General features: G+C 37.2%; 1 protein-coding gene across 3 annotated transcripts in view; it reads left to right on the top strand.

The window, feature by feature from the left end:
- Nucleotides 1–26,676, top strand: part of LOC111861951 (segmentation protein cap'n'collar) — a 279,153-nt gene that overhangs the window by 142,151 nt on the left and 110,326 nt on the right. For all 3 annotated transcript variants that reach the window (XM_023846943.2, XM_023846942.2, XM_023846944.2), the window contains 2 exons: nt 12,224–12,403; nt 18,428–18,491. In XM_023846943.2, the coding sequence (XP_023702711.1) occupies nt 12,224–12,403; nt 18,428–18,491 (244 nt within the window). The remainder of the gene's footprint in view (nt 1–12,223; nt 12,404–18,427; nt 18,492–26,676) is intronic.

Raw genomic sequence — 26,676 nt, forward strand, 5'->3', positions numbered from 1 at the left:
AAATATGTGCAACTCTTACGGTTTTTTTTCTTGTACAATGTAAGTCACTGTGTGTATCATCATCATCATCATCAGTAATCTGTCAGACGACAGGTCCACAGTCTCATCCAAAACAGTTTCTCCACTTAATGCGATCTTCTGTTTTTGGAAAGAGACTATCCAGGAAAAGTGAGAATGTGGTAGTTTTTCCATTTGCTTTCCACATCGCAGTACAACAGCCGTTCAAACCACTCTGGTCACGCCTGTTGCTATACGAACTTGAACCATCTCGAGCATCATTTGCTCTGTGCTTCAAGTCGCTGCTGATGACGCTGCTTCCGACATCAGTTTTTGGTGTCTCTCTTCGTCTGATGCCTACCCTTTGACCTGTCCAGCAAGGGAGGCCCTGCCAGTAGCTACGCTACCGCTGGTATAGCTCTCAGGGTCCTTGGCATACTCAACATACTGATGATGATGATGATGATGTAAGTCACTGTGTATATATGGAATACGAAAATCAGTTAAGTGTATAAATATGTAGGGTCCATGTTGTATTTGGCCCCTAATCACTACATATTGTACATTTATATTATCAGTATTTCAAAGTCTGTTTAAAAGCATCAGTTATGAAATGATGACCTGAAGATGGTAACATTGGAGACGTCAGGGGATTAGTTGGTTGTTATTTTACACTAGGAAAGACAAACTTGAATGGCGTGTAAATAACTTGGTATTTCAGCATATTGTACAAATAAGATACACATTTGTATATATATTCTCGTAGTAGTGGAAGTATAATGAGGAGCTTCACAACTTGTACTCTTCTCCAAGTATAATTAGAATGATCAAGTCAAGGAGGATGAGGTGGGAAGGTCATGTAGCACGAATGGGAGAGACGAGGAATGCGTATAGGATATTGGTGGTAAAGCCATAAGGAAAGAGACCACAAGGAAGACCAAGGCATAGGTGGGTGGACAATATTAGAATGGATCTTAGAGAGATAGGATGGGATGGTATGGATTGGATAGATCTGGCTCAGGATACGGAGCAGTGGAGGGCTCTTGTGAACACGGTAATGAACCTTCGGGTTCCATAAAATGCTGGGAAATTCTTGAGTAACTGCAGAATTGGCGGCTCCTCCAGAAGGGCTCAGCTCCATGAGTAAGTAAGTAAGTAAGTAAGTAGTGGAAGTAACTTAACTGCTCTCATTGTCGTATTTAAACCTATTCCAAATTATGTCGACGTGTGTCATTTTCTTTCTTTTTCTCTTTTTTTGTTTCTCTGAAACAAAGCTGATTTACTCGTTGTATTTCATAAGGCTTAAAAATATACGTGTAGATATCTTGTAATTTCAAGTTTATTTTCAAATGACGCCGTAGGCATACATCGTGACAGTGGGCATATTTACTTGTGGTTTATTTAATGAGGTTTTCAGTCACCCACATTTTATAGCGTCGAAAGTTATATTGGTCGGTGAATAATGAATCGGCAAGACTCCGACAGAAGTCATCGTGGTCTCAGTTGAGGTATTATCACGGCATTTGCTTAGACTGAGGAAAACTACGAAAATAAGATCACGGTTGCTTGTTTTCGAGCCGGGATTTGAACCCAAGACGTCCCAGATATACGCGGGAGTGCTAACGCTTTCGACCGCAATGTTCGGTGGCTGAGTCGAAAGTTTTTTTTTTTTAATTTGTATTATAATTTAAGAAGCACGTCTGCTGGAGAGAGTGCCAAGAAAGGAAAAGACATTGTAAACTTATTACACATGTTACTGCTTTCAGAGCACTTTCTTTATACGTATCGGACCACGATCGTATAAACGCCCACACAAAACGCATACGTCATATTGTAATGATCATATAACGATACATATCGAGAAATTTCACACCTAATATACCACATATTAACAACCCGTACATCACAGAAACTTGTTTCTGGACTCCACGACCGGGCTTTACTACGTAGAAAGCTTCTACAACAAAGACCTACAAACGACATAACATATTTAATTTCTACATTGTAACATTGGAACCTTAGTATTAAGTTGGCATACATATTTCTTAACCTCCCATACTAAATTACGTTTATTTAAATATATATTTTTTTTACGTATTAAAAATATTTTAAATATTTGCATAATATATTCACCACTTTATAAATCTTGATATGTGGTATATATTTTTATATTGTATCTTTTGTCATATATTGTATCTTCTACTTTAAGCGGCCTCCGTAGTCTAGTGGTAACGTTCCCACCTCATGACCCGTAGTACGCGGGTTCAAATACCCGGCGGAGGTCGTCGAATTTTTAAGGGCGGAAAAATTCAGGGAACAAGTCCTCCGGGAGGGACTTTAAGCCGTGGGCCCCGTGTTGTAGATTTACGGCACGTAAAAGAACCTCATGTCTCTAGGAGACCTCTGAGCAAAATTAGGCCAAGTTTCCCGCCCAAGTAGTTTCCAATTCCTCCGGTAGATGGGGGAAGTATCAGGTACCACTGCCAGAGGAGGGGGGACCTCTCTGACAGAAAGGGACGAAAGTATTAGATACCACTGCCAAGTAGAGGGTAGAAACCTTGCTGGCAGAAAGGGACTAGGAACCCCTGCCAGAGGAGGGACGACCTCGCTGACAGACAGGGACTAACTATTAGATACCACTGCTAGTAAGAGGTTGGAACCTCACTGGCAGAAAGGGACTGATAGTAAGCACCAGTACCGGTAGGGTATGGAGACAGTAGAAATTAAAGGGGGACGCACAATGGACCAGTATCGGTAGTTCAATAACTATACCTGTTCCTCGTATAACTGCCTGACGATGAACATATATACGACCAAACATGAAGCAGGAATAGTAAAGTCGAATTGTAAAACATTAAAAGCGAGTATACTTTGTTGTGTTGACGGTTAACCTAATTCCTGCATCTGTATTCTAAAGTATTGCTCAGAAGCGCTCTCTTGTTTCTATTAAGTTCATACTCTTCCTTAGATCGACTCTACGTGACGCAGTGATTCTACAGAGTTACGTTTATACGTAGTCGCAACGTTTTATTGGACTGAAAACGCTTCGGCATTCATGAACCATTTTTTACCCTAAGCGTTATGCCCCCCATTCATAAAATTTCGCCCCTAAGACGTGTGTGCCTTATGTGCAATCACGTTCATTGTTGAAGACTTTGGTTTTCGTCCCAGCCATATCGGTACAGGCTTCTATCCTTATAGTTACGCAGTTTTCGTCTATTCATGCAAAATAAATCCATGAGTTGGGTCAGAGTCTAGGCAACTGGAACAGTGTTGATTGGCAACGGGAGAATACAGTAGCATTGGTGAAATCGATTACTTCCATTCTGTTATGACGAGAGTTCCATCGAGCCGTTTTCCGTCTGACTTGGACCGATTCTCACGTCAGTGACTTGCTCGCAATCTGTTACAGTCCCGATAGTAAACGGTTATGCTAACCGTATGCAGTAATTACTAGAAGGCTCAGGTTAAGCAGTGCGACGACATAGATACCCAGGTTATGTAATAATGTAGATCGCTTATGTAACATTATTCTAGATGATAATATGTACAGCTTCTTAAAAGAGGGCGGAAAAAAGGAACAACCTATTTTGTACGTTTAGTGATGAAGGAAAACTTGTCAGGAGATATGTTTCTTTTTCTATTTTTTTTTTTTTAGTTGAGAAGGGTGGGAAACGAGATGGTCGTCTGCTGCTCTAATGTATTGATTAGCATCCTCCTGAAGAGACTGGGGAAACCCCTGAAAGCGTCAGTAAGATAGCCAGGAATAAGTATGGAAAGACACTGAAGTGGAATTGGTTTGAAGTGCCACGCGTTGTGCTCGTGAAATATGAGTCATCTTTCGGCGAAAAATAAAACATGAACTATAACTTGTATTTTTGTACGAGTAATCCTAGATTTCAGACCGGTCACGGTAGCCGAGCGGTCCGAGGCATGTACTGTCTTCGCTCGCTTGGAAACCGGGATCGTGGGTTCGAATCCCACTCAGGGCATGGATGTTTAGTTTGTGTGTGTGCGTTTTTCTGTGTTTGTGTACAGGTAGAGGCCTTTCGACGAGCTGATCACCCGCCCAAGGAGTCCTACCGAACGTGTAAGATCTAGAAAAACCGAAGTGAACGAAGAAGTTCATTTTAGATAGGCCTAGGCCCACTGGGGCTGTAGTGCCAAGAAAAAAAAATCCCAGATTTCAGCTTCGTTCATCCTCTTCAGAAAAAGAAATAGATTACTAACATGTCTCCTGGCATTAAAATGAGCTGTTTCCTCATTTATCTTACGTACTATAACTTTTTATCTCCTGTCAGCGTGGACAATGTGAGAAGAGTGTTTAGATATATACAGTAAAACTTACCATTTAGTAGTTGGTAGCGTCGTTGGTTGGGGCACTGTGCTACAAGCCGGAAGGTCGCGAGTTCGATTCCCGATAAGATCATTGGAATTTTTCAATTCACCTAATCCTTCCAGTCTCACTCACTGTGGCCCTGGGGTCGACTCAGCCTCTGACAGAAATGAGTACCAGGAATTTTTCTTGCGTGGTAAAGGGCGGCCGACGCATAGGGCTGACAACCTCAGCGTCATCTGTGAGCCGATTGCCTAGACAATGTTTGAGCCTCAACGTCTCACAACGCTATGGCCCTGCACGGCCTGTTACAGGAATAGTTTTACCTTTTTTTTTTCTTGACACTACAGACCCAGTGGGCCTAGGCCTACCTCCATGAACTTCTCCGTAGTTTTACTTTACCTTACCTTTTATCATTTAGTTATTAGGTTCATTCCATTAGATCCGCAGCGCTGTAAGTTCTGTCTCTGTATATAAATACCAAAATGAGCGTTGAATGAAATTAAACAATGGTAAACTTCGGAATGCTGAAGACGTACTGTTTAGTATCCAAACACGAGAGCGCGAGGGTAGGGTTTGCAGGTGACTCATCTATACCGTGGGGTTTAATGCCTTCCAATATTCAGAACATCTCAGAAGTAACCTAACTTGAATTATGGTACTGGCATTTCCGCCCGCACCAGATGCTGTACTTACCGCCATGATTCGGTTCTTTTGGAATTATTGTACCTACATAACAGTTTTACCGCTATGGCTTGAGACCATAGCCTTGTTTCTGAAAACGGGATACGCCACACTGAAGGCTAAGTTGGCGTTATAATAGCCGCGTGTGAGATAAGCATCATGCCCCGTACAGAACGCTGTTCGGAATGGGTTCCATATACCTCGATGGCGCATGTGTTTCTCAAGCTACTGAACTCAGTATGAAAGGTATTTTCTGAAGATATTTATGATCTTGGATATAACACCGTGTAGTCCGTTAGAAGTCAACCAACGTTTCGGAGGAACTTTGTACCTGTTTCACGCGCTTGTTTCTTGCTTCACATTTTCTTCGACCATGAAGATTAAATCGATACGTTCCTTCGAAACGTTGGTTGACTTTCAACGGGCTACACGGCGTTATATCCCAGAATATTGTTAGTGTATGTGAGTACGCATGACGAAAATAACGAATTCTAGTTCGGATGAGTGGGTTTGTTAGCACATCGGTTACAAGTTCTCTTAATCGCACTCAGTTATGACGCTGAAGCTATTCTTCACACGTTCCAGTCCACCGTTGCACACGCACTAGGATTCTCAGTCTTCACTATGAAGTCTTCTTGCCATTTCTTGTTCAATCACCGTCGAACCTCAGAAGTCAACTAAAACTCTTCTTAGCTGCAAGCGGACTCGTGTTATTCAGCCGCGGCACGGACAACGCAGAAAACACAGTTCTGCTGTTGCGTAGCGCGGACCACACAAAATACACAAGTCTCGTAATGTGACGTCATTGCGCCTGCGCGGAAATGTGTTTACCGAGTCGTTGCCTAGGAAAGGATTGCATAACCCCGTTGTTCCATTGTTGCGTGCGTGTATTACTTAGAAACGGCTATTTCTGTGGCTCAACCGTTCTTGCATGTAGCAAATACGTCACAATATAGAACTAATAACAACCGCTGTGAGAATCTGAAATCCAAGAAGTATTTTCTGATATGTTTAAAAAATTCTATATTTATCAATCCAAGGAAATTGGACTTTTATTTGTAACATTTACAGGCTGTGTGATTTTTAATAAGACATAGCTTATCGAGGGATGGTAGGTCTTCTTTAAGGGCGGATTTTGATATTTGAATTACAGAATCAAATACAGTATGCATATTATCTTAATAATCCATAAAAAATCGGGTTTCTTTCCCTCAATAAACGGAATTATTATTTCCAACAAAAGAAGAATGATTACATGCAGACCAACAGAAAATAAGGTTGCCGGTATGCAGCAAATTGAAATGAAAACCCCTTATTGTCCTGCAGTCACATCGAGCAAGTTGGCTCCGGCGGAAACTCCTCCGACATGTATTCGAGAGGTCCCGGTTGGAATCTCGTCCTGGACACGGACTTTTCTGACAGATCCACTTTTTTCTCTTCTCCTTAGCCTATCCAAGCGATTGCCGGAATACTACTGTAAATTACACCATAACCGCGTCCTTTCGCGGCCTTTCCGAATCACCGCCATCGCAACCATTCGACGCTATATAGTCCGAGTTCTTTTACAGCCTTGTTAAATAAACGACTTGGAAAGCTTGTATGAAATTATGTTGTAAAAATGTCTATGAAGTCTGCTAGGATTTCCTTGCACAGAGAAGTTCGTTCCTTGCGTTTATACACGTGCTGTAAGAACGCGTCACCGCTGTAGTTACCTTACTAGTTTCCAGTTGTCATGACATAATCTGTCGGGTCGGCGTACTATGATAGGTGACAAGCGAGTGTTGTATGACCACCGTATCAAGATAGATCGGGCGGGACAGCGACAGTCATAGGGTGGCCCTGTCTTTCATCGAGACCTTTGTGTGGCCACACCCGTAGCCGCCGCCAACATATGTCCTCTGGCGGACATTCATTCTCACAGTGCCCCTAAGGATCGCTGGCATGCGTAGCGTTTCCGTCTTCTTTCCTTATTTTATAAGAAAATATATATATATCGTATGTTGTCCTTGCGATCGACTGACACGACTGAATGATTGTCGCTGTTGCTTCGTATTCGAGAGGCCCCGGGTTGAAATCTTGGCACAAGATACCGATTATCCTGACAGATTTTCTCGTGACTTTCGTCAGTCCTGTAGTCAAATGCAGGAATGGTACTTACGATTAGGCTACGACTAATTCCAGACATGCCTTTTTCTTTCAATATTCGTTGATTATGGTGTCATTAAATAAACCATAAATAAATAAAATAGTGACCTTGTATTTGTCTCCCCTATTAACTTCTCAACCAAATGACAGAATTAACTCCTTGGAGAGATGCTGTCTTCAGTAACTGATGGTTGCTTTGCCGATAAATTAGTATCCGCATTTTGTGGAATGTGAAGGTTCGTTGCCGTGTCTAGAGGAGCCCGCAACTGGACCTTGACTGGAGGCAGATGAATCCAGGCCACATCCTGAAACCCTACGGATTTAATCCATTTAGATATTATCCTACGACCTAAGCACATTCCCTTCAAAAGACTTGTCATGAATTCATGCTCTACATCCTAGTCATATTCCTGCTGTCAGTAATACCAGCATAAAGTGTGAATTTGTGAGGTAGAAAATTAGCATATGATTGTGAAATTTTGTGTGGTAGTTCAACAACTCCGTGGTTTTAGTCCGCAAGCGAACTATACCGACCGAGCGACCGCCGCTTGTCGGCGAAGTTAGTGCCAACTTTAGCGGATAGAGGGTGTCGCATGGTCAGCACAGCGGTTCCCAACGGCCGTTAAACTCGGTTTTCTAGAATACATTTTCGAAAATCGAAGGTTCTTTGTTTTGGCAGTTAAATAACAACACGCTAGTCGTGTTAAGTCTGTATTAGCTTTCGGTTTGATGATTGTAACTAAAATACCACGGAAATTGGAAGTATTAAAGATTGTGTAGGCATAGACAATTAACGTATCAGCAAATTATGTATGAAACATTTTCTCGTTTGGTAATGATTAAAAAGAGCGATGGTACTTAACCGTAATACTGTATTGTGCAGATTTAACGTATGTTCAGGCGACATATCCAACTTCCTTCCCAACGAGGGTCATAAGCTGGGAAGCGTTCCTTTAAAATCGCATCTTTTAAACATAATTTATGATGCCTACGTTCTTTCAGACACTTCAAAAAGAAAGAGAGCTTTGCAAGAATTATATACTCGTATTAATGTTCATACAATTTTGTTTAAAAGATGCGATTTTAAAGGAACGCTTCCCAGCTTATGACCCTCGTTGGGAAGGAAGTTGGATATGTCGCAGTTTCAGGAATAGAAGATTACCGGATTGCATCGGCATAGCAGATTTAGAAGTTCTTAGAATTTATGACGTATGAATTCTGTCATGTGCTCAGTATATGGCGAGGGGACTGAACAGTAACTATGAAGTAATAATTAATAATTATAATTTCTTCTTTCATTTCTGTGTATAATTTCCATAATATGCATTTTGAAAATTTCCCAGTATACCTTTGCCAAGCGGTTGGTTGATTATCGTCACCATACTCAGAGCTACTTGTGTATACTTAATTTTGTTGTTTTGCATTCTATAGAAATTTCATGAATGAAAGTTACGAATATTTGGGTACCGTATTTACGCATGTATAGGCCGCACACTTTTTGCCAAAAATTCAAGAGGAAAACTGGGGTGCGGCTTATATTCGAAATATTCGAAATCACACTTCATTTAAAAAATTTATAATCATAATTAGTAATACAGGGTGTTCTACTCCTGAAATAATATTCCAAGAAAATTATTTTTTCTATAATTTCTGTCTGAAAATTGTGCTGCGGCCTATACATGCGTAAATACGGTATTTTGTTAACGCACCAAATTTCAGGAACTCGCCTTCAACTATTGGTGAGGTCAAGAAAATGTGGATTTATACATCGACTCCATCATACGACTTTATGGCTTAGTGCTTAATTAGTTACGCACAGGGATAGTTCTACCTTTTATTACTTTGCCAGAATTTCAGGATCCTTTGTTAAGCGACTCTGTTGCCGCCGTATCCTCAGTAAGTCCGCCCGACCTCCATGTTAGTATTATTCATGCAAGCAAATTAAACAGTGTTATAGATGATGGCGATCTCAAGTGGCATATGATTCATGCCAAGTCATATGCGATATTTCTCAGCATGTTAGAAATGCTGCCTTACTCTTGAAAGTGACACCAAAAAGTTGCAGTGCGTCGTATGCATCGCGAAGTAGCAAAGAAAATGACGTAAATATTAGAACTGCGGATTACGTATATTTTAATTTTTTTTTCTTCATTGTGTAAAACCTAATTGTTTACTTTTTATAAACAAATAAATTGTGTTACATTTGATCAATAAATATTAAACCTTATTTGCTAAATGAAAATAATTTAAAATGTATTATAAAACGTTTTCTTAATTTATCTTTCCCGAACCATTGTGCGTCTTGTAGACCGGGAAATTAAAATGTTGTTAGAAGGCAAATATACTGATAGATTAGGCTACAAATAACATTTCCTTGTCTGAGACTCGGAACTTTGGACACTTGTAGTAAATATCCTCCATAAAATGCATGTCCAGCTGTCGTCCATGTAGCCTATAGCGAGTCGCATGACCTACTGCGCTATTCCGTCTTTCCAGAGCGTGTTTTTATTTATTTTTGCTTGGTTATTTCACGACACTTTTCGTATTAAGACTATAATACCGTCAATGATAAAATGATTGATTGTGAAGGACTTGAGATGAAAAGAGAGAAGGGAAATCGAAGTGAATTTGTTAAGTATTAACATTTTTAAGCATTTGCCATATGTAATAAGCGTTGGCAGTAAATTATATAGAGGTTGGTAGGATAAATATTTTATTCTGTACTACAACTTGTGTTCAAGAAATAGAGCAAAATTTGATTAGACTATTTTTAAAGACTCTTCAAGCGCGTTAATAATTGTGGGGTTCTACCAGCGTTCTCTTGATATCTTGTCAGCATTTAGGATAATGTTCTGTGTATTTTAATTTTCTTCTAATAGTGTTTTCCATCATAGTAAGGAATAACTGGACTGATGGCAGTTAAAAGAGGAACAGGTTGCCTGGACTCATGATAGTGAAAGAAAGTCCAATAAGATGGTCTTACTATCTGCCTTTCTGTGTAACTCTCTTTCTTTGTGCCTGCCTATCACCCTGTTGCTTTCTCCTCTTCCTTATGCCTAATTATACATAATTTGTCTGATTTATGAACAGTGTACACGATACTTGAGGTGTCAGTCGGCTGCATGTTTTATAACACTTCTAAAACATAGTGGAAAAAAAACGCTTTGGTCAGCAAATAGCAGCCAGTAGAAAAAGTTGCAGTTGTACAGTAGATATGAGTGTTATGTAGACTGACATGATATGTATCTTTGTCAGCAGATGAAGTGTTTGCTAGGTGCTCTTTTTAAAAGATATAATTAAATATTAAATCATGGTGTATATGCATGTGTTTTTCTTATGTGCTACTTTGCATCTTTGATATCTCTGGTCATCGTATAATCAACGGTCAATAAAAAACATAAATATATGGATGTACATTCAGAAAAATACAGTATTGTCTCCAACTGTGTTTCTCGGTTACCTGTTTTCATATAAAATTAAGTAAATCTTCTGAAACTCGGTTCAAGGTAGGCCTCTGTAATAGTTGGAAATGGAGTGGAAGAGTTGGGGCAAGGAGAAGTTATTTATCCATAATGACAGATTATTCAATTCTTTAGTTTATCTAAGAACTAAGTAGGATTCTTTCCACCCACACTCCTACTCTATCTTCAGCACTTTTAACATTAGTGCAGTTTGCATTGATACATATATGTTACTAATTTTGGGAAATTTTGAAAATCCAGTCAGGTAGAAACTTACTCACTGGATAGTGCACATAGAGTATAAAGAATTTAGTTGGCATATAGTTACATTATATGCATGCTTCATCCAAAATTCATAAAATGAACATATGACAGACAGTTGCATATCATCAGACTTTGGCATTGGGGGCACTGAACTTCCACACTAAAAACTACCAGGAAAATTATGTTTTGATTTATCATTGGTCAGATGTAAACACTACCTTTATGAAATACAAATCCAACTTCGCCTTCCTTACTAAATGGCTCATCATACGAAAACTTTGTGTGTGACCTACAGTATAGATCACATTAAAATTTATAGTTCTTATTTGCAACGTTTTTTACTGTTTAATGAAATACAGAGATAAATACTTCCTGATTCTGTTTGGAGTGAACAGCTTTGCAAGTATTCTGTTTGTTTGTATCTGGAGCTTCATGGATGTTGATATGTTTTATTTCTGTTCTTGGAGAAAATCTGTAAGTGTAATATGGAATCAAGTAAAATGTGACATAGGTGTGATAAGTTAACTTTTAAGGAATGCTTCCTGTTGTGTTATCCTATATAAAGTCTTCGTTTTACCATGATATTAGACCAATAAACTCATACATAGTGAAATGTGAATGAGATTGTAATGGTTGTTGTGTTGAGACAGAAAAAAAACGAAGAATTTGTATGTGATAAGTTACTTGTTGGAAATAATATAAATAGTTAATATTGATAGTTTGAAAATTTAAGTATTTCGTTGTTTGAATGGTAATATATTTTACAACCAAAATGGAATTTAAGTAAAGAAAAAATTTTAATTATAAATATTCTTCTTAAATGGTTGTCATGTTTTACATTCAACAAAAAGTATTTTTCAAAGATGTAATGCCACACCAAATATCAGGACTCCTCATTCATTGGCTGTAGTGTTTCTTCTTCAGAAGTTTTTGTGACTGTCATAATAGTATATTTAATGGAAGAAAATGAAAATTCACAAAGATAAGCTACGGGTATATCCAGTGGCATTAATATAACCTAACCTAATGTTCATCCCCCATTTCAATATGATACTTTGGTTGGTTCAAGAGTTATTAAGAAGGGTGTACGGCAGAGATACAGATATAAGCCTGTAACTGTGAGCCTGTCCTTCCTCATGTGCAAGGGACAATAGTTCAGTTATATGACAGTTTTAGATATTTTTGTTAATTTGGAGAATATAAAAAGTATGCAAATTCTGGTTTTAAGGAAGCAATGGAAACCAGTACATTCACAGTTTCATATCAGTGTTATTAACCAAGCCAACTTTCACATAGCAGCTTTTGAAAACCAGTAATGTTATTGTCTTGTTCACAGGACATGGATTTGATAGAGGTCCTGTGGAAACAGGATGTGGATTTGGGTTTCTCTTTGGACCTTTTCAATCCCACAAAACCAGAGGGGGAAGGAAAAGCAGTGCGAGTGGAAGATGATGACATAGAAAAATTGAAAGCCCTCGAGGCTCTGAAGAATGAAAATTCTGCAGACACTGCAAAGGTGAGTGAACAACTACAGAAGATGTAACAGTTGTACCTCCAGCAGAACCACCTAATTTATTCAGTTCGAGCAATTAAATATTTTTCTTCAAACAATTTTTTCGCCCTGTGTATAACTGAACAGGTTAATAATATATTTATAACAGTATTAAGAAATATTTTCCTTCATTAATCATGGGTTATGTATTTGCCTTCAAGTATAATTTTATCTCTGTGCGGACACCATATACTGGCACAGATGACGTGTTTCTAAAGAAGTTTATGGACAGTCGCAAGTTGTTAAATTTGAAAAAAACTGTTGCTGAGGTTGACAATGGGTAGAAATAATTTCAACAATGTCTGCAGATCTTTTCCCTCACAAAGAGCCCTGTACCTGGAAATAAGCTATTTTCAATTAATGTGATAAATTGTAACAATGGAAGTTAGTAGTCAGTATTGTTACAGTACAGAGGAAGGGATTAGATTTCTGTAGCAGCAGTGTTTTCAGCTGTATAATTTTACCAAGAATGTGGTAGCATAGTTGATTGAGGCACTATGCTGCAAGCCGGAAGGTCGCTGGTTCAAGTTCCGAAGAGGTAATTGGATTTTTTCCAATTGACCTAATCCTTCCAGCCGCACTATGGCCCTGGTGTCGACTCAGGCTCTAACAGAAATGAGTACCAGGAATATTCTTGGAATATTTTTGTGGGCAAAGGGCGGCCGGCGCATAGGGCTGGCAGCCTTGCCACCATCTGTGAGCTGATTGTCTATAAAATGTTGGAACCTCAACATCTCACAACCCTATGGGCCTCCACGGCCTGTTACAGGGGTACCTATACTTTACTTTTTACTTTATGTTGCAGAAATTTGAAACGGGGATTATTCTAGTTGACATTTACCCAGCATTCTGAGCACACAAAGTTGGTTACATGCACTTTACCATATCATTAAGTTTGCATTTCCTTAAGCAGAAATGGCTAGTACTGAAAGAGAGTACTGTAGTACTACATATGTTAAACCGATGAGCAAGCCAGGAGCAGAAACTGCAGATGGCAGGTTCCATATTGTTATTTCTACAAAACAGTGACACCTGGTGAAAGAGTTCAAAATACTGTTCATTTTTTTAATCATTGTGCGCTATCGTGGTGCCTTTATTCCGTCTGTCTTCTCTTGTGTTACTCATCCTAGAAAGAAAGATAAGTATCAGTAGTAGAAGGAGCTGGCAGGATTTCTTTCCCCTTGTGTCGGCAGGTTACTTGCCTTGAATGCAGTAGTAGTGCAAGGGGATTGGTTTTGAATTATTTTAGATCCATCATTAATATTCAAATTAATAATCTGTCCTCAGAATAAAAAGTAAAGTGGGAATTAAATATCATACATCCTTTCATTTATAGGCCTCTGTAAAGGCTTTGAGTGCCTGGTAGCAAATTTATGAGAGAATATGTTGTTTAGGTCACAAGTGAAATTTATGAAAAATTATTATATCTTTTATTTATATTATGCATAAGTCAGCAGAGGAGAGATTTGGTTTTTAATTCATTTTGCTTAAGTTATATCCTTTATGCAGTGGGCAAGCCTATATTCTTCAATAGTCAGTAAATTATGCAGAAAACAAGGAATTTTTTATATGCATCTATCATTAACCATGGAAATCTTTCAGAGATGTGTTTGTAGGGATGCTGTTATGTGCATAGAAAGTTCAAGAATATGCATACCTTAATTTATTTCCCAAGGGTCCTGACTGTTTGTAAATAACAGTTATCTAATTTCGAAACATTGTTACCTTTTGTGGGTCTCTTTACTTTTGTGATTTAGATAATATCTTTCAAATTCAGACCCCATACATATGAACTTCAAACTGTAAAACAGGACACGTCATAAGTGGACCAGTTTGCTTTCTTAGTTCTTTGATAACATTTGTAAAATGCCGCTTGTTCCCTTCATGCAGTTAGACTCATGTTTTGGAAGGCTGTCATCAAAGGAGAGTGCAGGCTGGTAGGTCGTGACTGGCTGGAGTTCCTCAGGGCCCATCTTAAAGAAGCAAAGCTCAATATGAAAAGGGGGAGGGATGGAATGTTATGGCTCATAGTTTGTTCGCTGGCAGGAATATTCTTAAAGGCATGCTTGTGGCACAGATGTAACATGTCACAAGTTTACAGTTTATAGAGCAAGGAATATTATTGGTACTGATGGTGGTGGTGGTGGTGGTGGTGGTAGTAGTAGTAGTAGTAGTAGTAGTAGTAGTAGTAGTAGTAGTAGTAGTAGTAGTAGTAGTTATGGAAGGATTGGGGTGGTGGTTGCAGTAGCAGCAGTAGTAATAGTATTAGTATAGTATAGTGGTGGTAAGGTAAAGTTGACCCTGTGTGTAATAACTAAGCACTATGACATGAAGACGTATGGGGAGTGGATGTATAGATCCAAATTTTCTTGACCTCATCACTAGTTGGAGGTGAGTGGTTGGTCAGCTTCATGCCCCTGCCGCTTTTACCCCCAGGGAAAGAGCCCTGGATACCAATTAGATAGGAGGCTGGGTGGACCCCAGATCCAGTCTGGAAGACATTGAGGAGAGAAAATTCTTGACCCTACTAGGACTCGAACTCTGACCCCTCGGTCATCCAGCCCGCAGCCATTTGCTATACTGACTGCTCTATCCCAGCTCCCTGATATTGGTGGTGGTAGTGTCTCACTTTAATAGTCACAATGGCAGTTTGCATTATGATCTTATTTTTCTTATACAGGATATGATGCATCCAAGATTATTTTCCCCCTGTGTGTCATATCTTTATTATTTACAGTATCTATCTCCTTTAAATAGCTTAAAACAATATTAGGTCTTCAGTTTATTGGTGTAAACCATCTTTGAGACTTTGCAAAAGTATTTGGATCTGCCCCCCCCCCCCAGAAAACTTTTACCAGTAGAAATTTTTGCTCATTGGGTGAATTCAGTATTAGGCCAGTTTCAATTCGAGATAACCGAAATATGTGTGTGTAAGGAGCAGCTTCTGTTGCAACTCTCACTAATCCATCTCCATTTTCTTTAACACTACAGATTTGAAGTTCATCTCAGTTTTCATGTATAATGCTTTAAGTTAAACAATGATTCTCAGACATAGCAGTGTAGCAACTCTATGAAAAAAACACATAAATTTACACAGCCCTTTTTGTTGTAAGGTTACTGCAGGAACCTAAATAGCTGTACACCCACCCTGCATCTACAGTAAGCTATACAGTTTTTCTATAGAGTGACAGAAATTTTTGCAAAATATTTTTCTATCTGCATGGCATTTCCTGGAAACACCTATATTATATCTTACTGACTTAATGATTTGTCAAACTTATGCAATTGTAAAACTACGTTTTAAATAATTCTCGAGATAAAGGCAGTGACTCGTTGCAGCCCATAGTTTCAGAAATGACATATTAACATTTTAATTTGTCATATACCTTGTATTCTTTAAGAACATCAGTTAATTTTGATGTTGAATTTTATTGCATTTTTCAGTGGTAGTTTTTAATGAGATAGTATTATGAGTAATATAAAAAGGGAGGTATAAAAGTAGCAAAAATTGCATTGGAATTGGATTATGATTACTGGATATAAGATTATGTCATTGTTATTGGACATGCATTAGTGACACACTGTAACAAGAAATCTGTAAGTGCTAATGGAACCTGTAATATCTGAAGAGTTAAAATTGGTTTTTTCCTCCTTAAAAATTGTAAACATTGAAAAATGCATAGGAAGCCATTTTTATGCAGAATTTGCACAAGTCAGTTAGCATAAGTTATTTGATTCAAGCACAGATTATAAAATTATTGCATTTATAATTATACAGAATTCTGCAGTGTTATATAAATAATTATATATTTATTGTACACAAAACTAGTAATCAGGATATGTTTGTAACAAGGTCAGTAATACTAAGTTAATTTTAAACACAAAACATAGCCAATCTGCTGTGTGCTTGCACTCAGCAGATTATACTTACTCTCAGTAAGTAAGGGATTGTGTTAATATCAGATGGCTTGATGAATCTCTCAGTATGCATACTTGAATATGTCTTGTAACTATAAAAGTGTCTGATATGTAGATGAACTTTGATTTACTACATTCTGGTCCCTCATACGAATAATATCATGAAAAGTTAAACAGTTCCGTCTAGTGTGACTGGTGAAGATTTGTCTTGTTTCAATTGTCTACGCCCTTACATGTTTCGGTCTTCAGAGACCATCATCAGAGGGACACCTTTACATCAATACAGTTAGAAACATGCGGGAAACATGTAAGGGTGTAGATAATTGAAATAAGAAAAATCTTCACCAGTCACACTAAATGGAACTGTTTAACTTTTCGTGATCTAGATGAACTATTTGTTGCAAAGAAAATGTAGGAAGGAAGTATATTAGGAATGATGGTAGAGTGCACAAATAAAATGGATGGAAGAGGAATGCGGGAGAAAGGATGGAAGGAGATAAAGTTACAAGAAAAAACAGGAAGAAATGAAAGGGGTGAAAGATGAAGATACAAAAGTTGCAGTTATCTCTGTGACCCTAGACTGTGCATGTTCTAGAAAGTCATCACCAAATTGTGGGATTTTATACTTAGATATTTTTACATAACATTTAAGAGACTCTCATTCACTTTTCATTGGACAGTACACCACTGTTTTGTAAACCCTACTTAATGCCAAAATTTATAGGTAGTGTTTGTACACATAGTTGATCAGAGGAAGATGTGTATGGTGTATGGTATGTGTATGGTTCATGCATGATATGTTGTAAGAACTGACTTCTAATCACAGTCCTATTTATTTCACTGTGGCCATTGTCATTTCTGAAAGCTGAAGGGACTGTATTCTTCTTAAAGCCTTCAGAAGAAGAGGGGGTAGGACAAGTGTTGCATACTTGACTCACTTTAGGGCTGTCAGAGTACTCATATTGTTCAAGTGGTGGTGAAGTCCTAACATCACAAGACAACTCCGGGATGGTAGGAGAGGCATCTAGTCTTGACAGTTGCTGCTATTCACAGATCTCTTTCTGGAATTTCAGCAATTTATTTGGATTTCTTTTGAAAATTAGAGGTTTCTTTAAGAAGTAGCACAACTGGATGGTGTGACAAAAAAGTGTTATTGTTATTCATATAATAATAGAGACCATGGCAGTAAAAGTCAAGATTTAAGAAATTAAGATGGACGTATATAGCCTGTATAAACACATAGACACACATCCTCCCCCTGAAAGATATGTAGCATAAAATATTACCAAGGGGTAGATAAGTTGATTGTTGAGAAATTATTTTGTTCATGTAGATTTGTATCATAAACTTCATGATATGCTGTCTTTGAAGTATGTGATTGAAGCATAATACCAGAACTATAAATAAGGTATGTGCTATTACTTTCATGACTGAAACCTAATCTGAATGGGAAATTGAATTAATCAGACAGTTGTAATAATTTTAGTTCTGGTTTAGTGGTGCATAAGTGTTTGGTCTTGAGCATTGTTAGGGGACAATATTTGGAGATGCATTTAATGTCACATCACAACCTGCTGGGATTGTGTAGTATGGTATAATGGATGTTCTAATCATTTGTCTATCAGGCGGGCTGCGGTAATGGATAAAACCTAGATGAAAATCAGATGCTGTAAATGAATTCATTCATTCTGTTCATAATTTACTGATGATTTCAGTTGCTCAGCCTATGTAGTGTTTTGGCTAGGATAATGTGGTAGCTTGAAACTGTTGAAGGTTCTTAATGTCAGTATAGCTTTATTTAGGGTAAATATCCCAACAGTTACTTTTGGTGCAGTAATTTAAACACTGCCAAGTACATTATATAGCAGTATAAATTTTACTCTGAATACTAGAATAATGGGTTATAGTGGGAGATCATTATAATTTATTAATAGTTATTAGTATTTATAATTTCCAGTAGTTCTTTTATTAATCTTTTATTGCACTGTTGTTATTGTGCATAATTAATTATTTGTATGTCTCAGTCATTGTTACCACACAGTTTGATGAATTATTATTTTATTCATTTAGAGTGAAGAGGAAAATCCAGACGATCAATGGGCTGGTCTTTCATACACCATCGATTTGGAAACAGGTTAGTCAGAAGCCCCTCTTGTCTCCCCTGGTGTAGGATGACAGAATCAGGATTAACCATTTATGTGTGTAATGGAAGGAAATAATGTTACTATAATTTCTGCAAAGATATATGATACCACATTTTATGTAAAATGAATATTATTATGTCCATGGTTTATGCTGACCGTCTTACAGTGTACACACTTTTTCACCTTATTCTTCACTTCCACACTACATGTTTCAGCACTAATGTGCCATCCTCAGGTGTCTTTATGCACGTTACACTATTGTACTGCATGCCATAATTTCTTCTTTCTAAAATTATTATTTGATAGAATGATTTGTGAATTTTTCAGTATTATTCAGTGTACTTATGTAGTGATATATTTGTTGGTGAAGTGAGTTCTTCACTGACACTGCAAGTGTAGGTAGCCATGTTGTAGATGGGAATAGTTGTTATAATTAGAAGTACCAGAATTGTGACAGAACTTTGTAATAGCCGATGTGTTTGTTGGCATGTTTGCAGAAAAATGCTTGCATATGCCTGTCTGTCCACATATACAAATTCAGGAACTGCTGAATGGATTTTCATTAAATTTAATATTGGAAAGTTTTACTAAGATGTATTGGTGCTTTCTGAGTTTAACTAAAATCAGACAACAGTAAGAGACACGCATTTCTGCGCACATTTTGAGGGTAATTCACTAGATATTTATCAGCAAAGAATGTTTTGAATTGAAGTTATAGATAGAAGTAAAGCATGCATATTATGTTAAATACACATTTTTCATAAGTCTTGTGGTTTTTGAGGTAATTAACACAAGGGAGTGGACATGCCAGAATTTCGCTATGTGTACATTTCCTAATTTATTAATCCTGATGTTCATTTATTTTTTTGGTAACTTCTCCATTTAATTTTTTGATTGAGTAGCTACTGATAAATAGGTTACAATTCCTCCCTGATTTTGCTGAGTTTGACTTTGTTCTCATACTTTAAAGATGAAAGATAGGGAGTTGTGGTGCTTGTATGGTTTGATTTGATTTGTACTTTATACATACAGACATGCATGGAATCTTATAAGTTGTATGAATTACAGCTAACAAGTAATTATGCTTTGGTTGTGATGGGTGTGGTGCATGCCTTTGCCTCCCATAGGGTTGATCAGGTCATGGGAGAAAGTTGGTGTGGTCTGTGCAGCTTGATTGGAATACAATAAGAGCTGCATCTCATTAAATTGGTGAATTTATTAATTTCTGACATTGTACTGAAAGGTGATGAACCTCTCCAGTTCTCTGGTTCTGAAAAATACGAAGGATAAATTAATGTTTCTTAAGTATTTTTGGTCACCGCTGACAGTAATGCAAAAAATTGAGGAGTTTTGAAACCAGATTTCCAGATCAAAAATTTCTGTTTAACTATCAGCCATTTACTTTAATTTTCTATCTACTTACAGTTGGTATCATTGTTTCCTTCAGTAGTAAGTATTGAAGGTGATGTGAGTGGTCACTTATTGCACAGTACAAATAGATGTATATTGGGGGTTCAGTTTTTATTAACTTAGGTTACTTCTTTGGAATTTGGCTTTGTATAATAACTATGCAAAAGGGAAATTATATGCTCTACTAGCTCATGTAACTTTTGGCTAGTGGATATTTATCAGTATACTAGACCAAGTTCTAGGTTGGGTGATAATATTAAAGTGGTTCATAAATAGGGTGGAAAGGTATGAATTGAATTCCTCTGTCTCAGGATAGAGTCCAGTGGCGGTACATGGTTAACACACTGATGCATCGTTAATTGCATAAATGCAAGAAATTCCTTGTCCTATTGAATAAGAGTAAATTTTGCAAAGAAGATTCAGCGCTGTTGAGTGAGTTAGTTGGATATTTAGGTGTGTATACATATTTAATGTGGTAATAGTTCACACTGTTCAGTGTGAATCAAAATTAAATTTATTAGTAACAACTGTGTAGAATTTGATTTGGCAATCACAGTCTTCTTTGTATCGATGGATGAACAGAGAGTAAAAAGAAAGTAGACATTATTTTTTTGTTAAATACATGCCTAAGAACTGTTTATGCTCAAAATCAAAAACATTTTCTTACCATTTTTTTTTCAGGATTATATATTTTTATGCATACTTTGCACATTGTGCATGAAATTAACACGCATGGGGCTGGTAGTGTCTGTCAGTATGTTCCAACGCCATAATCTGGATGGATTGTGATGAAATCTGGTATGACATTATGCCATTGGAGGTTACACCAAACTCCATATTTTAATCTTCTATAAGCAGAGTAGTTCTTGGGGGAGAAGGGGATTGCATGTAGGATATTGGTAGGAGAGCAAGAAGGACCGAGACCACTAGGATGACAAGATGTAGGTGGGTGGATAATATTAAAATTGAGCTTAGAGAGATAGGATGGGTTGGTATGAAGTGGATTGATCTGGCTGAGGATAGGGACCAGTGGAGGGCTCTTGTGGACATGGTAATGAACCTTCAGGTTCCATAAATTGCTGGGAAATTCTTGAGTAGCAGCACAACTGGTGCTTCTCAAGAAGAGCTTGGCTGTGTGAAGTTATTTATGAGCAGTAATATTATCATGATGGACACAGATTTGTGAGGTGGGAGAAACACTGGATGCACTTAATATACAGTCCTAAAATTATGTGTGGTATCAGATTTCTGAAAATGATGCAACTTTTGATAAAATTGTGTGTATGTATGCTTGCACATCCAAAGAATTGCATATGGCAACTCTGTATGTATTTCAGCACAGGTTACACGTTTCCGGTATTGTCTTAATTTTTGCATGTCATTTCCTAGGACTTTTGGTTCAGATCGAATTTAAGGCACATATACTGTAACACAATTAAATTGTGGGCCATAACGAGGACAGAACATACATACGTATTATGCCACAGCAGTGAGAAAGTGTAATTTAATGTCAGAGCAAATTTTGGGGTCACTTTTCTTCCATACCTTCTCCATATTCACACTACTGTAGGATAGAACTGATTTAGTGTCCCCACTCTTACACATAAGTAAAATATTACTTGTCATGCAGCAAAAAAAAAATGAAGACATAACTTAATACCAGGATTTATTGTTTCGTGTTTATATATAGCACTAACCACACTGAAGTTGTTGCACTGTAATAATATTATTTACTGTATAATTATTGCTTCTTACCTGGTCTACCTAAGTAATTCAAAAGAAGTGTACAGTATCTCAGAGATACTTAGGTAGATAAACATTGCTTTAGCCTGTCAATAGAATGGGACATAAGAGTTCACACATTTGAAAGTGTAAAGCTATATTGGGATGTATTTACTTTTATATGTGTAATTGGTTTTTACCAAACTTTCTGTTAAGTCGGTTACTTTGTGAAGTGTTATGTTCTTCAACTGAAAAAGTATTACATTCAGGCATCTTCTTTAGCGTGCAAGTTGACCGAAAACAGTGTCATTAAGAGTGTAACAGATTGGCATTACACAGATGGATCTTATGAAAGCATGAGTACACACTAAGGTATCTAGAGGTTCCCATGCTGTGGTCTTACTCCCCTGGAGAGATGGCTGATGGTTGGAAACAATGCTACTGCACACCATCTGCAATGTAATTACTGTGAAATTAATAATCATTGACAATAGCCAATGCTGTGTAGTTTATAGAAACTCTGTTATGTTTTTGTTGGCTCATGCATTGTGTATCATTACATTGAAAAAACCAGCTTAATGACTGAAATGATATATCATTGTACCTTCTGAAGACCCTCCCAAAATTCTAGTATGTTCAGGCTGTGTAAATAGACCTGACATCTTGGCACAACTCTTTGACTACCTGTGCCGTAACACTTATCCGTTGTTTATGACATCTTTTGAGTGTAGGTGCAAAATTATGTTTAATTATGGGCTAAGAAGGGTTATAATTTTGAGATTAATATGATTGACTGAAGGGAAGTGGAAGGAGAAGTATGGAAATCTTACAGTAGTTAAGCTGAATGGGGGGGGGGGTAATACTTCACTATTATGAAGTTTGAGATTTTGGCAGTGGTGAAAGTTAAACTGTGATCTTCAGATATGTATTTAAATGGTGTCACAACTCAAAAGATAGGAATCTATAATGTTTAATATTGTAAGAAAAATGTACACCGTACTGAAAAGTGAAGCTTTTCATTTGAAGTCGTATAGGATTTTAATGTCCTTGATAAAAATTCCAATAGTTTACTTTACATGATAACGGCAGTCCGAAATTTCGTGTAAGAGGCAATTTGTCATGTTAAACGTTTTTGTTCTTATGTAAAAAATCGGCAGGAGTTATTGTTAAAGTTCTTTGAGTTATTTGTATTGCCTAAGATTCATTTGCTAATAAGGCACTACATTTGTAATCTCAGTAATCTTCTCTGGCTTTGGGTATATGCAAAAGATATTTTCTTCATGCTTTGGTTTCATTGGCAGCTTGTTTTATTGATCTCACAAACATATTTAACAAGGCAGATGTTTGGAACCCAAGAGACCAAGTGTTTGCTGCTATATTTGATTACACTCAAGTTTCTAGACTACTAACACATGTATTGTTTATTCCATTCCCTTCCCTCCACCTCTCCATCATCATCTCAATTCTCATCACTCAACTCAACATTAGACATATGATGGACATCACTTACTTTGTGTGATTAAATAATTACACAGTCATAGAAGATTGCTAACAGTTATTTTTAAAACAGTAATCTTCCTGTTTTTCAGTAAATGACTATTACAGTACTGTGGGAAATGTAGAAAAGGTTAAAGGTTGAATGACAAATGAGTAGAAAATTAGGAGAAATTCTTGGTACCTGGTGGGAGAAGCACAATGAATTCTGCCTGCAAAAACTGTTAACAGAATCTTAAAACAAGGGGACGTCAATTTAAGAAGACATAAATATCAATTGCTGTAAGCTATGTAGCTGTATGTCAGTATGCTTTGTTCACAAGACGTGATCATCAGTTATAGATGAGAACCTGTTGGTGCAGGGGATAGCTGTTGGTAATACAGGTAATCTATGCAGAAGGTCTAGTGTTTGAGACCAGTCACTCTGAACTGTCTCCATAGTTAACTCATCATTTGCTTTCACCTGAATCAGCCCTACTGAAGTTTCTCTATAGGAATTGATTAATATGGATATTTCATAACAGTTTCAATTGTAAGAAATGTGAGAAAAGTTTGAAATTTAAAAATTATAATGTCGCACTGAATACTTGACATTTTTATGATGATTAAAGCACAAAGAAATAGAGCTGGGAAAAGAAGAGCATGTGATAAGGAGAGACTACATTTTCTCCATTTTTGCAGTAATTTGTCTGTCTTGTAATTTGTTTATATATAATAATAGTGTATTAGAAAAATGTAAACATTTATGGTTGTAACTTAATGTTTACATTTTGAACTATCAAACTTAGTGGTTCAGGAAGGGAAGAGACAACTTTGGAGACTTTGGCATAGTTGGAAGGGTAATATTAAAATGGGTCTTAAGTAACACATGAGGAGGTGGACTGGATCATCTGGCTTAGGATAGGATATGGTGGCAAACTTGTTCGAGTAGTGAACCTCCAGGCACCTAGCTGAGCAACTGTTAGCTTCTTGAAGAGGACTCTATTCCAGTTAGCCCAGTGGTTTCAAGGCTATTTTGAAGTGGTTTTCCTAAAGATTCTAAATATTTCATTATGATCATCAGCCTAAGGGTTGAAGGGCATTGGTAGTAAAACTCTTGCCTTAAGGTGCAGCACAAAAAGGGGAAGGGGGTGACATGTTTAAAAAAATTAATTTAAATTAATGATTTCATTCAGCATGTCGTATAATATACATTTATTACTACAGTGTTTAAATTTTACTACTGAAGTGGAAGAAACCGCAAATGAAAGTAATTTATCACAGAGGTGATGGGGCTGGAACCAGAGAAATTGAAAACTACATGAGGTGAATCCTTAAATCAAGAAATATTAACTGGATTTTTATTTGAATTTTTAAAATGTAAATCTGGTTTTAAAAGATAACAGTACTTTATCTTATTTACCTAATGATACCTAACCTGATTCTTACAAATGTTTTGCTAAATATGCTGTAAGTAAATAAATATTTATACTATGCTTGCAGTTCAGGCAGCTGGGTTTTCTCAGCGTGTAGTAAGTTATATTGCAGCTGGCATAGTGTGGTTTGTTTGGTCTGACTTCACTGGCATGGGCTTTCCTTTGTTGGTTGGTTGGTTTGTCAGTCTGTTGCCTGGTTGGTTGGATGGCTCTCTCGGAGAGCTTGGTACTGCACGCCATGCTTGGACTCGCATCATCGCTTGCCTGTCTACACCGTGCCGCAGCATACCACGCTGTGCCGCATCCTGACAGCAAACTATCATTAGTCATAAACTAGAGAATCCATTTTTCCATTGTGTTCTTATTAAGCAAACCCTCTCTGCAACTTCCATCAATCTTTCCAGAAAAAAAAAACTTTTCTTTTTGGTGAGGTTGGGAAGGGTGGTTGACTGGATGCCTAGTGGAGTGTTGGAGCATAAAAGCAAAGGAGGGAGTTTTTATACACTGCGAAGCAACATGGATTGCAAATACAACAATGAAATAGGGGAGCATGATTTGCTTCACAGTTGCTTTCTGTCTTGGGGTTTTAGAACTTTGTACAGAGAGAAACTTTGGACAAAGGTTTTGAGTGCACCGTAGCATAAGGAGATAAAAGCTGCAACCAATTGTGAAACATACTGAACCCTTCAGAGGTTTACCATATCAAAATAGTCACTAATCCATAACTAGAAATCTGCAGTCATCTCAGTATAAAGTTTTTAATTTAATAAATGCACTTCACAAATCTTTATAAAGTATTTCATATTAAGACTGTAACTAACAAAATTAACCTACCTTTATTACTTTTGTGTTAAATCAAGGAATCCAGAAAAATGTTTACCCACTCTGCTGAAGTTAACAGAGGCTAATTACAGATACACATTTAGCCTCAATCTGTAAATCTAAGGGAAATTGTATTTTTTGCTTGCATGTATGAATTATGTGAGTAGTCTGATTACCTGCATGAAGCATAGTAGACCAGTGTTCAGATTTGGAAGCCCCAGAACTATGAACTCACCCATTTTCTGCAGTCTGAAGTAGTGAATGAGGAAATATGTCAGTTTTTTTCATACCCTTTTTCATATAAATGCATGGCATTTTAAAATAAAACATAACTTCTTCTTTCTCAGCCTGATAAATTTTCATTGAGCTTTCTGTGCCTTCTTACATTATCCATCACTTTTGCAGTGAAGAATAAGATTCAAAACAGTGGAAACAAAACATATATAACAGATAATTCAGAGGTTATGAACAGGCTCTAATTATTAGTAGTTACCGGTTCTTTGTTACAGTGTCTTTTTATTTTGTCATCTACAGTGTTTTCTTCATGGGGGGGGGGGTTGNCAGGTGGCAAATGAGCAGAGGAATGATAAGTTGTATCTCAGAGGTTTTCTGTTACAGTATGTTTACACCCTATTGCTGTATCAAGATACATTCCTGAGACTGACACCACCATATTGACTAATGACATTGCTGTCAAATTATGATGGATGGGAAATATCTAAAACTTCCCTCTCTGTAAACATTTTACCTGGTCATGATGTAGGGACAACTTGCAGAACAAGAAAACAGGGATTGTTAAATTTTAATCTCCTTGTAAAGAAAAAATCTCTAACTTGTATTTAAGATTTTTGTTCCAAACTTTATCTTTTTATAATTGTTTGTATCAGTACCTTGTCTCCATGTAACTGATGATTTACATTTGTTGATTATGCATGAAATTATTTAAGGAAAAATTCCTTGCTTTTGATATCTGTATTGTCCGTAAATATTCCTTTTGAGCTGCCTTAAATCTCAGTACGATAACCTCATAACGAGAATGCATACTTTGCTGTAACTCCAAGCGTTACTTCCATTATTTCTTCATTCTCTGCACTGGTTACACAGAGTCTGAAATCTTCACTTACAGTTACTGAAATTAGGAATAAAATCAGTTACTGAAACTAAAAATGTAAAATGAGTGGTTTGCACGTCATTTCATAGTACATAATTTCCAAGTTAATTTCTGATCAGATATCTAGACATATATACAGTAAGCGAAGTATAACTTGTTGGATGTTTAAATCTAGCCTGACCCCCCCCCCCCCCGTTTTTT

The sequence above is a fragment of the Cryptotermes secundus genome, unplaced genomic scaffold, assembly GCF_002891405.2.
Source record: "Cryptotermes secundus unplaced genomic scaffold, Csec_1.0 scaffold181, whole genome shotgun sequence".
In the NCBI taxonomy this organism is placed as follows: domain Eukaryota; kingdom Metazoa; phylum Arthropoda; class Insecta; order Blattodea; family Kalotermitidae; genus Cryptotermes; species Cryptotermes secundus.